The sequence below is a fragment of the Cardiocondyla obscurior genome, linkage group LG01 (genome assembly GCF_019399895.1).
Source record: "Cardiocondyla obscurior isolate alpha-2009 linkage group LG01, Cobs3.1, whole genome shotgun sequence".
NCBI classification, from domain to species: Eukaryota; Metazoa; Arthropoda; class Insecta; order Hymenoptera; family Formicidae; genus Cardiocondyla; species Cardiocondyla obscurior.
This window is the reverse complement of record NC_091864.1, coordinates 9,121,288-9,135,599: the sequence shown is the minus strand read 5'-3', so window position 1 is coordinate 9,135,599 and position 14,312 is coordinate 9,121,288. Positions and strand designations below refer to the sequence as shown.

At 45.1% G+C, this 14,312-nt stretch overlaps 2 protein-coding genes across 3 annotated transcripts in view; both read left to right on the top strand.

Annotated features, from left to right (window-relative positions):
* The first annotated feature begins 363 nt into the window (after nt 1-363).
* Nucleotides 364-2,285, top strand: LOC139105056 (type-1 angiotensin II receptor-associated protein). 2 transcript variants are annotated; one of them, XM_070660943.1, is made up of 6 exons: nt 364-594; nt 818-852; nt 947-1,058; nt 1,129-1,204; nt 1,269-1,406; nt 1,713-2,283. In XM_070660943.1, exons 1-6 carry the CDS (start codon nt 556-558, stop codon nt 1,781-1,783), a joined length of 471 nt encoding a protein of 156 aa, XP_070517044.1. In that variant the 5' UTR covers nt 364-555; the 3' UTR covers nt 1,784-2,283. The 2 variants fall into 2 exon arrangements, 1 of the variants encoding a protein (XP_070517044.1); XR_011546123.1 differs by having other exon boundaries at nt 365-594; nt 1,269-1,478; nt 1,713-2,285.
* A 239-nt stretch (nt 2,286-2,524) lies between these two features.
* LOC139105013 (transcription factor 12-like) overlaps nt 2,525-14,312 on the top strand; it is a 102,554-nt gene continuing 90,766 nt past the window's right edge. Inside the window, 1 exon segment of the mRNA XM_070660846.1 lies at nt 2,525-2,753. Coding sequence (XP_070516947.1) covers nt 2,672-2,753 — 82 coding nt within the window. The 5' untranslated portion in view covers nt 2,525-2,671.

The window sequence follows — 14,312 nt, the reverse complement described above, 5'->3', positions numbered from 1 at the left end:
GAATATGCACGCGCAAAAAAAAAATTTTTTTGTGGACGGCGTGATAAATGTGCGATGTTACATGCAGATTGCGATTTTGGTGGCGATTCACTTGCGTACGTCTTTCCCTTTCTCTCCTCTCTTCTCCTCTCTCTCCTTCATCAAATGGCTGAATAAAATATATGCAGCTATTGTTGAATTTTTTTTATTTTTATATCGCATTGAATGGCAATATTAATTGGATCTGGGAGCTCACATTTTTCATTTTTATTTTATATTTAATTCTAACACATTTGGTTCTGAGACCGAGCAAATGCGTTAGATGGCAGCAGCTACAAAAACTGCTTTTGCAGCTGTACAGCTGACTCTGATATACGCAGATATACGCATTACGCAGTATATATATATATATATATATGTATATATGCGTTTTTTATTTTTGTGAGTTGGTGTTGTAGGCGGAAAAAAGATTAGATACCTTCTCCTTGACCAAAGAGATATTTGTAAACTGCAATTGTTATTAATCAGTCATTATTTCTGTCATTGTGGCACAGAGACCATTGTCAAACAACGAGGATGCCTAATCTAACCAATTTATCCCATTTTCCTTTAAAGGTATGTAAAACAAAGCTATCACCTATGTTTCTCTCTTATTTTAGTATATTTTCAATGGTATGATATAATATTGTATGTTCTATAAGTACATGAACAGCTTCACGCTTGTACATGCCATACTTTATTGTCATTTTTTTATTTGTAATTAAATTCACAAGTATGTAGATATTATGTAATGAACAAAGGCAAAACAAAATATTGGTAATCATTATATTTCTTTCAGATTATATTTGCAATTCATCTGATACTTATAACATGGTAAGATAGCATTGCATTTACTGAATATTATTGTATTTAACTACAAAAACCAATATCTTTGTAAACTTTATGTTATACATGAAATATTTTGCAGGGGTATACAGGGAAGTTGGTGTCCAAAATCTGTACTGTTCTATAATTTGCTGTTCTTGGTTTGTATATTCTGGGCTGTCCATAGTAATGAATCAGACGAACCATTGCAGTTTGTAAGTTATCGATAAAATAGAAGAAAAGAATTTATTATTTTGAATTGGTCTTAATTATATATTTCTGCAGGCGTTTTTCATAAATGTACTTTCTATAATTCTTGACGTGATCACACTGGCAGTTTATTATCCATCAGATTACAACAGTGAGTGCCATTGTGTATATGTTTAAAAGATACGTGCATATTGTTTAATTCTAATAATTTTCAGGTGCGTCTAACAAGTTTAGTGCAGCTCTCATGATCATAAATTTGGTCGCTCGTCCAGTCTCAAGTATATACCTGCTGCGAATAGGTCAAGGGAGGAATGGCAACTTAGCCACTGTATTCGCACCGAGTCCTGCTATGGGTCAGTAAATCAGCGACTACACACGTCTACGCTTTTGTAGTGCCTCAGTGCTTCAACGAGATCTGATTTTAAGTATGTGCACGTATGCTTTACTGCAAAATTCAGCTAGTCTATGCATTATTAATAATCAACGATCTTTAATTACTTATATAGGTTTCTGTATCGAGTTATGGCACTTGTTTCATTGTCAAATTGCTTCTCGTTTGCATTTATGTCGCATGAAAGTGTAGTAATGCCGCAACAGCAGTTTTTATATCAATGATTATGGAACGTTGTAAACTGTTATTTTATTTGATTTATTTACAGGTTATGGCAGACAAGATTACGAAGAGATTTCTCATCCCGTTCCACAGAACTCTGATTTCGATAGAATTTAAGAATGAACGAAGTTCGTTCGATAAAGCAGCTTTAAATTCATGCAATATTACATGTTTATGACATAATTATATTTTAGGTTATAATTTCGTGAGGCTGTTGATGCTATATTAGCATTATTGAATAATCTTTTATATTACATCAGTTATAATGCTTCATATTACAGAAAATTAGAGATCGTATATTTTATTTTTTGCTGTTAATTTTTGAATTTTGTGCTATATATTAAAAAGTATATAAAGTTCTTTTATAACTTATCCAACGATACGCAATAGCGATGGAGCAATATGACATGGGCATAAGTTACTTTAATTAACTAATTATATTTAAAAATTAATGATATCTAGAAATTATATTGTCTGTTAGCTAACTGAACGCAATTTTAATCTCATGTACTATAAATGTCTATGCAGATCTAATATTTTTAATATATTCAGAATCTATTCTTATGTAACTATTTTCTACTATTGTGAATAAAAGATTTAATGCAAACATCGAAGAAAAAAAAATTGTTTCGAAGGAATTCTTTGGGCTATTTTACCCGTTTAAAATTTATTCCTATAAATGTAAAATAGAATGTTGTAATAATTGTGCGAAATTGTTTGATTCACGTGTTTTTATTTTTCTTTACAGTGTGTAAAGTGTGCGAAATCGAGGCAAATGCGGATTAGAAGTTTGAAAGCGGCCGCGCGCGTGTCGCGGCCATGGACGTGAGGAATGAGGGCGCCAGCGGTGGAGGTATAAGAGCCGCGTCCGTGAAGCGACGTACTTCAGTAGTGTGGGTGATCGTAGCGGGAGGAGGGTGGCTCCGCGCGCGGCCGCACCGCGAAACCGTGCCCACTCGCCTCGACCACGGTACGTCCACTCGTTTTCACGTCCCGTGCGAAAACATGGCGGCCAGCGACGACGAGCCGATGCATCTCTACGAGGTCTTTCAGAACTGTTTCAACAAGATCGCCAACAAGCAATCCGGTGAGTGTGTGCGTCGTCGGTAGTGCCGTGTCGCGCCCCGCGCACGGGATACCTCGCGCCGTGCGTGGCCCGTGTGTGAGACAAAAGCGACGGACGTCTCTCCCCGCGTCGCCGTCATCGTCGGTGGTGTGTCCGGTTGTATTACCCGGTGCTACGTGCGTGCACCGATGGCACCGCTCGTTACCGCGAGCCCGGTCGATCGAGGTCCGCGATCGCGTCGAGGTTCGGTTGCGCGTCGAACGATCGTGTCGTCGACGGCCGCCAGGGCCTACCCTCTCGCTCTGTGTTTTGGTTCGTCTGTCAGTGCCCTGGACAGTGCTGCCCCGTCGACGGCAACTGGCGGCGAGAGCAACGGCTCTCTGCCTCGTGTTCCCCGCGTTCTCGCGTTGCCCCCCTTGCGACTCCCTTCGTCGGCGCGGGCTCCTTGCCGCTGCATGCGTCGCGACGCCGCGCCGGGATGTGCGTAACATAACCTAGACGCGTACAAGGGAGAGACGTCTGTCGTCCGCTGCTGTCATGTGCAACAGTGTGAGCGATAAGACTAATTGTGCGTACGTACGCACGCGTGCGTGTGTGTATGTTTGTGAGACGCGCTTGTATGAATGTGAGGGTGAGCGCCGCTGAGGGAAGCTTCCGGGAAAAGAGATGATCGTAGCTGCGACGCTCCCTTTAGATCTTACGGCTTCCACGGTCGCGTCTGCACCACGTGCCGGTACGCGTTAGTAAGAATCGTTAGCGGTTAATCGCTCGGACGTAATGCGAGAGTCCATAAATTGAAATCTCTCTTCTCCTTTCCCGGGCCTCCTCTCCGCGGTCCTTTCCTTCCCGCCTTTCTGCCTCTCGTTCTCTCGGCAGCCAACCTCCGCGAACGCCGTTTTTCTTTTATTTCTCGCTTCATACACCTGCCAGAGAAGCGGCCACGGAGCGATGCGCTGTTGCGTGCCGCGGAATCGTGCGTTACCTCTCGAAAGCGGTTCTCATTCGCCGCTGTATCCTCCATCGCCGCGGCACGTGTCCAAATTCTGACCCCCTTTAGTTTTCAAACGTTCAAATATCCGCCGACAGGTGTTACTCGTAACATTCGATCGTTTTTTAATGTCTATTATTTGATTGCTGTACTTATCAGTTGAACAAACACTTGACTGTACAGATTCCAAGCGCCACGGAATAATTTTAGAAAGCTGTCCATTTTAGAAAAGAAATATCTAAATTATTAGAAAAATCGCATTTATTACTGTCGCGTCGTTTAATCACCGCGATTAAAATCCTTCGAGTATTTTTGCTCGTTGTATCAATTCGAGGGTTATATTTTTCTTTTTTCTTTCTTTTTAATTATCTGGCAACGCAATTATGCCGCGTATTTGCTCCTTGTTAGGCTAGACGGATTATTCTCGTGGCGTTGCGACGCTTTTTGAAACCGCGAGACTCCCACGTTAATTAATCGCTGGGTGCACAAAGCAATTACGAAATTACGATACGGGGACGGGCGCGAGGAGCGTTGCGCAGTTGGCAACTAAGTCTCGAGCGTTTGTTTGGTTAGAGACGGTGTTTGGAAGACGACGGTGTAGGCCCTCCCGTAGGCTAAGTTCGGCGCACCCGAGCGGCTCGGGAAAGACCGCAAAAACTGCTGCGTTTTAGACGCCTCGTCCGAGGCGTTCTCGTATCCCTTTGAAACGCTGCGGGAGCTCTGCCGCCAGAGCCGTACGGTATAAATATAATTTATATCGCGGCATTGCGTTTGCCATGAAAACTTTCTTAGGGCGGCAAACGGTGCCGGTAGAAAAGAGCCCGGGTGCTTTACGAAGTCGGGATTCCGCGAGACGCGGCGGAACGATCGCGGCCGATTCATTTCGCCTCATGCCGCAAACGACCGAATTGTATATTGTAATATGGACAGGATATTTGATACCGAAACGCTTTCGCGTCGGATGTATTTTAACGGGGCAGGATTAAACGTCTCTCGTTCTCGGCGATCGGAGAACCGTTGCGGCGGAATCGACGACGTTCGTTTCGTTATTTATGCTCGAATGTTTCTACCGGGTGTCAGATTCACCGAGTCCCGTTCCTCATAATTTGATAAATATGAGATAGTTGACTCGTCGCCGGCTCGTTTCGGCCCGTTAATCCCGGTGACGATTGTCGTTTCGCGCCGAGGAGACATTCGTCGCGGATCTTACTGCGCCGCGGTCGTTATTAAGGCTCGTATTACTTTGCGTACTATACTTAACGAGCCGTATTACGGCCACGAGACTTTAATTCACGGCGCGAGCGTCGCGTAATGTTATTCCGCAAACGTTTCGTATCAAACTTTTAAGTTCCAATCGCGAACGACAGAAATAACAGTAGAAATATTGACAGTCGCTTGTATTATCAACAATATTATTAATTAAATTGATAAAATATTAGCAATAGGAAGGAAGGATTACATCCTTACAGTAGACTCCTGTCGTGAAAGTAAATGGCACGACGTGGTATCCTTGCGAGTTCCTGCCGTATTTTACAGTCGGTGGTCGTCGAAGAGTTCAAGTGCAAGGGTGTCCGAAAATAGCGTTTATCCCACTTACCGAAAATATTTCCGGCGTTCGTTTCTTTACTTCCTCCAGTCCGAGACAATTCGCGCACTGAGACCTTTCAATTTTTTTTCTTTTTTTTTTTTTTGGATTGCGCTTAATCGACCGATCGACTGAAATTTTATCAGACGCGCAACGCGGCTCGAAGTGACGCGGTAAACAGAGATAAAAGGTGGCCGAGAAGATAAGCGTCCTATTGTCCGTTCGCGTTTCGTAATTCACCGCAACCGAGACGGTCACTCCGCGAGCGATCTCGTTGCTGCGTTTCGCCGCTGCGGCGACGAGATGTGCCCCGGAACGGTCCATCGGCGAAGATAAACGTTCGCGCTGGCGCGAGAAAATAATCGCGATTTGAAATTACCCGCGACGCGAGAGGGGAAAACGCACGCGCACCGAAATCTAACGGGGTCTAAAATTAATCGCGCGCGGTGTGACTCACGAGTAAATCTACCTGGAGCGATAGTTTGTTTCGGGAAGTAAGCAGGCTTGATAAAATATAGTTTAACAAATACACCCGTGTGTGATTCACGTACAGTCTGTGCGCGCGTTCGAAACGCGCCGCGTCGATTTCTAATCGCTGGATATTCCTCATCAAGGCTGTCCACTTTGCCTCGCTGTTTCAAGCAAAGAGATCATTCGTGCCCTTTTAGATCGGCGCGTAATTTTCTGCGCGGAATAAGATCGCCCTCCGCGCGCGAGATATTTTGGCCGAGGTTTCCATCGAGTACATCCTAATAACGCCGTTTTTCGCGACTCTTCCTCGATCGCGAGATATCCCGGTATCGTCGTATCGCCGCGCTGAACATTCCCCGGGTCCGGCGAACTCCAGGCCGGCGCCATTTTCGAAACTCTCCTTCCTCGGAGCGAGAGTTTAACCGAACGACCATAAACGAGCTCCAGACACAACACTCGTGACTTAGGTCCTTCTCTCTTTTTCTTTCTCCGGCTGCCATCGTCTCTCTCTCTCTTTCTCTCTTCTCTCTCTCTTTTCTCTCTCGCTGGAGAATTATCGAGGGAGTGTCACCGTGATGCACCTGCCTCTCGCTCCGTCTCTCTCTCTTTCTCCGTTTTTTTCTCTCTCCTCGCTCCCGTGTACCGCCGCCTCTTTCTCGGCCTTTCTTTTCCCGTCTCTCGCGTGCACGCGCCTCACGCGCGCGTCCTCGAACTTATAATGGCTCATGTCGAAAACCCACATACTTAAAATATGGAGGAGGGTGCGTCATCTTCCGCTGGTTCTCTGGAAAATCGTACCGTCGTAGCTCCGCGTTATCTACAACCGCCGCGGATCGTTCCTCTCGCTTGCATTGAAAGGTCTAACGTAATTCGGTAAAAAAAAAATTAAATTAAATTAAAAAAATAAATTAATATTTTAAAAATAATACGATTTGTGTATGATTATCTGCGGGCGCCGCTTAATCTCCTCGTGTAAATCCGCCGATGCTTCACAGTCGGACCCGCCGCTTCGTTTATTAATACTGAGTGGTTTATTAATACTGGAGCGGTGCAATTTTGTGGGAACGCGTTTACGCGAGATGCAGGCAGATTCCGCGAAGGAGATAGCGGTATCGTGGGTATAAATATATTCGGGCGAATTTTATCCAGAGTCGGTGGCGGCGGCGGTCTCCTTGGACGCTTTTCAATCCTCTCCTTAGGAAAGGCCAAGTCCAGAGTGCGTTCACGTATGCACGCACACAAATTAAGGGCGCGGGGCATAATCTACATTTACAGCGGGGACTCGATGAGCATCTGCTTCTACCCCTCTCACCCTCGACCGTCCCCGTTCACCCGTCGCCCTAAACTCGATCCCTTTCCCCGCCAACGAGCATCCTCTCCCAACCGCGCATTCTCCCAATCAGGATCGTTCCATCTTCGTTCGTTCCATGGAGTTCGCTCTCGTCCTCGCTCTCTCCCTCGCGTTTTCTTCGCTCGCCTCCTCTCGTTCTCTCGCAAACACAGCGAGCAAACGCGTGCAGTGGTGTCGATAGGTCAGGCGAATCCCTGCTCGAATCAACTGTCTCGTCTCAATATCGCTTCTATTAATTTTATCACGTTAGAAAATGCATAATTACGTCAGTAGTACGTCGAGTTTGCAGGAAAACTGTGTTATTTGTAGCGGAAAGGACTTTTAATATTGCGAGTACGGGAAAGAACGTGGCGAATATTCGTTACGCGATATCGATGTTTTGATCCGGGAATTTCTCTGGTATCGTCCCAGAGCGCGTTGAAATGATCTCTTCTCTCTGCAAAAGCCTTGTATGATTCTCACACGCCGCGTATCGCGCTCGATCTCGTCGCCGTTACTTCAGGGGAGTCCAGAACAACTGGCGGTGGAAGGTAAACGACGGAAAATGGAAGACATTTTAAGGCTTTTTGCGAAAAATACGGGCGCGCGCCACTCGAGAATTCCTGACTAATGCAAGTCTCTCGTTACCAAACCGCGTATACACCATTCGCCTCGCTCCTGTTATGGTCGATATGAATTTGCCACTGCGTGAAACTCGCACTTCGTGGTCCTCTCTCTCTCTCTCTCTCTCTCTCTCTCTCTCTCTCTCTCTCTCTCTCTCTCTCTCTCTCTCTCTCTCTCTCTTTTTCTTTCCTTCTCTCCTCGTTGGCTCCCCTTGGTTTCGTTACTTCGCACTTTGTCTCTCTGCTCCTCTTCCGTCCCTCTTTCTGCCGCTGGCCGCACTCCGCTCGCTTTTCAAAGTTCCTTTCTGTTCGTCTCTCGGTGGCTCCCTCCCCCGATCACCCCATTTCCTCTTCGCAAATTTGCGATGTTCCGCGGAGAAGAGCAAAAGTCCATTAGCCGCGGCGAGAACTGGGTTACAGAAACGAGCTTGGAGCGATAAAAAAGATGCCGGATGATCCGCGTATACGATTCCTCGCGTATACCGCCGTTCGCGTTTGCCGCTGTAAATCGATTAGGATGCGCCTGATGTCTCGACGGCTCGCGAAAGCCTTCCTTTCCTTTGAATTTTGACGGTGATTATTTACCGTTAACATTTCGAGCCGCGGCTTGTACAAGGGATACAGTTATATTTCGGGATTTACGGCGGGCAGAAATAAAAAGTTTATCCTCGAGAAAATCTTCTCATCGCGATGCGATCGAATATCATCCTCCGTGAGGACAAATACCTATCGTCCGTAGAGAGTCGTGTCTCTTACCAGCTTGACTGAAAGCACCACCCTACAAGGGGCACCATATCCTAGTATCCCCTTGCCGCATTGGCGTAGCCGCGACGGTTCTCAACTGTGTTTCATTATTGCGCCGCGACTAAACATTATATTGTGCGGTATTTAATGTTGACATATATATTTTTTAAGACTATTAATTATAACTATCGAAACCCACGATTTATCACTAACGTGCAATTTTCCCGTTTTAAATTTACATGCGCGATTGCACATGGTCGAGGTATTAAGAATATTAATTAGTAAAGTTATTGAATACGCGAATTAAAGTTAAAGTTTTATCAGTAAATTAATAATAATATTTAATAATAATATAAAAAAAAAAAATTACATTCCATCTTTATTCCTCTCGTATGCGTCGACGTTTCGAGCTATCGGATTTGAATGACGACAAAAGTCGGGAAATGGTGGTGCAATGCCACCTGTAAAGGCACCAACAAGCACGTGCAATCCGATAGACAACGAATCTGGCCAGGACCATGTGTGTGGGCACGCACGCATGCACGCACGTATGCGTGCACGCACGTACGCGCGTATACGCGAGGCGCGCATATGCACTGGGTGGGTTTTCAGCGACACGCGGCACCGACCTGCACCACGTTCGAAATAGACATCTGGCCAGATTTCGTTAAGTTTGGCTCACACGCAGCGCGAGGCTCCGTAGTACGTACGCGTACGTGCACGCATGTCGTTCCGCGCCCTGCGTGTATGCGTACGCGCGACGCTCTCGTCCACGCGACCGGGGTTCGAACAAATGTGCACTCTCCCGACGGCCGTCGAAAAAGGGGCTCCGATTTTTTGGCAGGTGCCACTGTCCCCGAGCGCGCGACGTCACCTTCTGACGTTCAATGGCCCGCACGAAGGAATGTCACTTCTAATTGGGTAAACGATTACGAGAATCCACTGAGAGAAACTACGATCGAACGCGTCAAAGTCTTCCTGTCGCCGAAGATAATTTGTATTTTGATTTGGCCGATTTCTTTTCTCGGTTACGTTTTAGAGAGACCGACTTAAGTGAGATAGAAATTGCCGCATGCGAAAGGACTATTGTACCGTGTAAAATTTTTTTTTTTATGATCAAAGTAATCTCGTAATTCCTCGTCAATAGAGAGGAGAGAGAAGAAGGGAGAGATACGCATTCTTTTCGTTTATTTAGCTCGAGGTTTTTCGAGCTTTATCACGCTTGCTGCCGCATCGCGGAAGTAAAAATGGCGTCGGGAGTACCGCGAGATCACCTGTTGAATGTATACCCTTGAGGGCAACCACCAAGATAGTCTCTCTTGCCTTCGGATCTTCATCTTCGCTGCCCTGCCGCGTGTCCGTCGCTCGTGAAGCCGTGTGAATGAACACGCGCGTCGAGAGCGTCGCGTAGAAGCGTCGTCAGTGAGTGCGAGCAAGATCAAGAGAAACCGGAACACGTGCGTGCCACGTGCTGACGGTGGCACGCGCACGCACGCACTCTGGCCACTTTGGATTCCTCTTTTCCTCTCCTCACTTTTATTTCTTCCCCCTTTCCCCTCTTCTCTTTCTCTTTCTTTCTCTCTATCGCTCGCTCACTCCTCGCGCCCTTGTTTTTTTTTTATATACGCGATTTTGCACGCACGCCTTCCCCGTTTTCACCAGTTGGCGATGGACGTACTTTTACCCGCGGATTGCCACGAGCGATCGATCCGATCTCTTCTCGTTTTCGGTCCGATATTATGCGACGATCGGGAATGTAAGGAGCGTTTCTCGAATACGTGGTAAACGTTGCCACGTGCAACGTTTACCAACAAGCATGATGCAACTCGCATTTAACCTACATTCTCGAATACTTAAATTCAACGTAAGGCTGAATCGAGTTGACGGCATAATCGAGTGAATTTATTACCTTTATTACATCTTTCTTTTTCACGTTTATCTAAAACTATTAAAATTAATCATTTGTTGCCTCGGTATTGAAGTCATTCTTATAGTTTCTAACCGAAGAATTTCTGTGCCTGTTCAGAGTTATATCAGGCGAGGCTTGCTGCGGATGTGATACATTATCAGTGTTGTCCAGTTATGTTTTATCAGGTTGAGATGCACTGGGGCCCCCGTGGTCTGCGCCAATGTTCTCCAGTGGGCCCCTTCTAGGGTAACACGAAGGGGGGCACTGGCAGCGACAGCTGCTGCTGCTGCATTTCCCCCTTTGCCTCGCCACCTTCCTTTTCCCCCTGGTCTCCCCGTATACACACGCCCGCCCTCTCCTCCCCCTCGGCGGCCCACGATCGCCATGGTTCCGCGGGCCCCTTGGCACGCCGACATCCCCACCATGGGGCCCCATGGTCGCGTGGCAGGCAGCCTTCTCCTCCACAAAATACACCTTCGCTGTTCCGTTTACTCCTGAACGGCGCAACGGACGATACCCTCCTCTCACCGCCCTTCCTCCCTTCGTTCTCTTTCTCTCTTTTTCCCTTCGCTGCAAGTTCGCCAACTTTGTCACGCCACCACTTTCTTTTTGCTGTTTCGTTTGCTCGCTCGCGACCGTGACGCTCATGCCGGTATCGGTATTCAGTATCGAAGTTTTCGCAACCTTAAACACAGTTTTATAGTTATTTTCATTTAACGTTAGCCTTCTGCGTTTGTAGGATTATGGTTTTTCGAAACGTCTTTTTTTTACCGTTATCTATTATTTATCGCTTTAATTTTTACGCGCAACTGAAAAAGTAATAGGTGTCTTGCATAAAGTCATTAAATCATTTGCGTACATCGTGATCTATATAATAAAAAGAAAAAAAGAAATTCATTTATTGTTAATTTGTGAGATTTTATATATATAGATACAGTAATAATACGAGATAATGTTCGTGTATTTTTTTTTAAGGCACTTATTATTTTTTAGCACTCAGGTTTACTATCGAGAAATAAATTCACGAAGGAAAGTAACAGATAATCCTGTTATCTCCTTTATTCGAAATAGAAAGTTGTGCGTTCTGAATAAAAGAAGCTCGGCGACAATCTCACGAGACAAAGTCCTCTGTTCCTTTCCCTTGGGCCAGTTGTGCCCTTTTGTATTCTCGCGGGCTTCTGACGGCACACGCGACGTTTCTTTCGATCGGCGGCTGGTAGGGGAAATTGGAGCGTGGCCAGAAATTCGTCTTCACAAAATTTCTGCCTCCTGGAACTCCGCTTCCTCCCGCTTCCGCGTTGAGCCCCGTGAGACTCGGGGCCGCGGTTTTTCGGGACCTACTGGGCTCACCAGCGTAGGTACGGCGCAAGAAAACATAAAGCTTTCAGAAGTGGAGCGTTTTTTCTTTAACCTCGATTATTCTTGCTTCGGTGACATTGCTACGCGCTCGCGATTTGGATTCTATGCTTTTTAGGAAACCAGCACCTACAGCGAACATTGAAGTAAAAAGAATATCATATTATTTAAACCTTTTAGATAGTTTTGACCTGTTAAAACTCTGCCTTTTTAAATTCAAACTTACTCCCAAAAATTATTTTACAAGAATAGTAATACGCGTTCAAATATATCTTGATACCGTCTTTTATTTTATTATTTTTCAGTACGTTTTTGTTGGCAATTAATATATATATTCTTTTTAATAATTCAGAGACAGTTGATTGAAGAGATATACAGCGTAGCTTTATCAGAATAACCGAGATAATAGAAATCGCGCCTGGTTGAGCACCAATGGCTACCTGAGCCTTTTTCTACGTTTTTTTTTTCGTTTTTCTCGTCTGATTCTATTCTTTACTCCCTCGGTAGAACCCTATACTCCGCCTCTCTTCGGGGTCGTAGGCCTCGAGGGTGGTAGGGCCCCCGCTACCGCCGTTTCTGTGTACCTCAATGATCGTGGCTCCTTTTCTCGTCGCCCTCCCTTCTCGTTCTTACCTGTAGAAACCTCGAACACCCTTTTCGGTCGCGTGGCACTATGCACTGGCGCGATACCCACGTGAATTTAAAATAGGGTCGATGCAGTAATAAAGTTAACAAACGCGAAAATTCACAAAAAAAATTCTTTTTATTAATAAATATTTTTTTAATGTTTTTTTTATGTTTGATTTTTTCTCATTTTAAAAAAGAAAGGCAGAGATCTAATGATTGCCGTTTTTCCGCGATGTTAATTACATCGGTTGTGCGACGAATTAAAACTGCTGCGTTATAGGTAGTTGTACGTATTCCGTATTTTAATATTTAAATATATAAGTATTTAATATTTTAAGTGCTTTTTGCGCAAAAAGCAGTGAGCGGAGAAACTAACTTACGTAAACTGATAACATTATCAAAATTAATTACTTATCGGTTGTGTACGCCAGGAATTTAGCTATTTACGCACTGTCCGACTTGACCTTCTGCTGGAGAATATAGGAATGACGTAATGCTTAGGTAATTAAAAATTTAAGGTTTTAATGCGTATTTTAAACAGTTTTTCGGAAGAGATCGCCGTTTGCACAATCGAGCAGAGATTGTATAAGATTTTCGTTTAATATTTCGATTATGATCGCAAAATTGTTGGGTTTAGATGCGGAGTGATATTTTTAACCCGAAGTACCGCCATACAGACCGGCAGTCGCCGGAGATGCGACGCTGGTCGCGTCGCATATCCAGATTTACGCGGGAGGCCTCCGCAAAGCTGTTTGTAAAATTTACATCGGGCGCACAAAGAAAGTGTCGGGCATTTGTTGGGCGAGCTAATTGAATTAAGCCCGCCTCGGCGCGCAGGTGTTCAATTATTTCCTTTACCGCTTTACGAGCTCCGCCTCTGCCGTGATACACCCCGCGAGATTTTTCTCGGCGCTAGAGCGACATGTAACCTGCGTGCGGCATGCTCGTTCTCAGCAGGTGATCCCGGCGGATATCGCGAGAAGACGATAGAACGGCGATTCGATCGACGCGCGAGATAACCGACTGAATTATTTTTCGACCAAACGTGAAAACCGGCTGCCGTACGATTCACCTGTAAGCCGTTCGTTTTAAGGTGTGTTATACACTTGGCGAGTGAGCACCGAGCGACACACAGCGAAAGCGCACATTCTTTGACGTGCGTTGTTGTGTTATTTTTTTAGTGATTGATTTGTAATGAATGTCCACGTTCGCCGTTCGTTCAGTGTTCGTTCGCTGGGCGCATGACACATCTTTACACGAGCTGATCTTCTTGATTCCTCTTACGTCCAAATTAGTCCCCCAACTTCGTCTGCTTACCGCTTGTGATTTCTTCACTCCACGTTCTAAAATTTTTTTTCTTAAAATGTATTTGTTACTGATATATTTTTTTGTTATTTCGGTCTGTCTTGAAATGCTTTTTTTGACGAGCGTAAGATGTTTAAAAAGAATTGATATTGATCTTTATCTATTAGAATTTTGTAATGTCTAATTTTATCAAAAACCTCACAGACGATCGTCGTTTTGCTACGTAAGTAACGTATTTTTTTCTTTAGAATTTATTCGTTATCGAGTTCAATCTTCCTTGCGATGGGATGCTAAAATCTTTCTCGACTTTCCTCGGGCATCGCGCCGCGACATTAAATCGCGAAGTCCTCGGTCGAGAGCTATATTTTTACGGTCGTGAAATGCGCAGATATCTCGAAGTGCTTCGACGCGTACATTTACGCTCGCGCGTGTCTATTTGTCGCATTCGCGTTCTCTGCTGTTTTTTTTATGTGTGCACTTTTGTTACGGGATGCCGCGCACTCCACGCGGGCGAATACCTCTTTTTTTTTACGAGATCGTCAACGTTGAAAGTGTCCGGCAGTTTTGGCCTCGTCGCACAATAACGCGGCGTGATACTTGACTTTTCGTGTTTCAGTTTTTATTTAAATGTAAATATTCGTG

Coding starts and splice junctions, on each gene's coding strand:
- LOC139105056 (XM_070660943.1), top strand. CDS start 556: ATGCCTAATCTAACCAATTTATCCCATTTTCCTTTAAAG. Junction 1,059..1,128: donor CAGACGAACCATTGCAGTTT/GTAAGTTATCGA, acceptor ATATTTCTGCAG/GCGTTTTTCATAAATGTACT. Junction 1,407..1,712: donor CGCACCGAGTCCTGCTATGG/GTCAGTAAATCA, acceptor ATTTATTTACAG/GTTATGGCAGACAAGATTAC.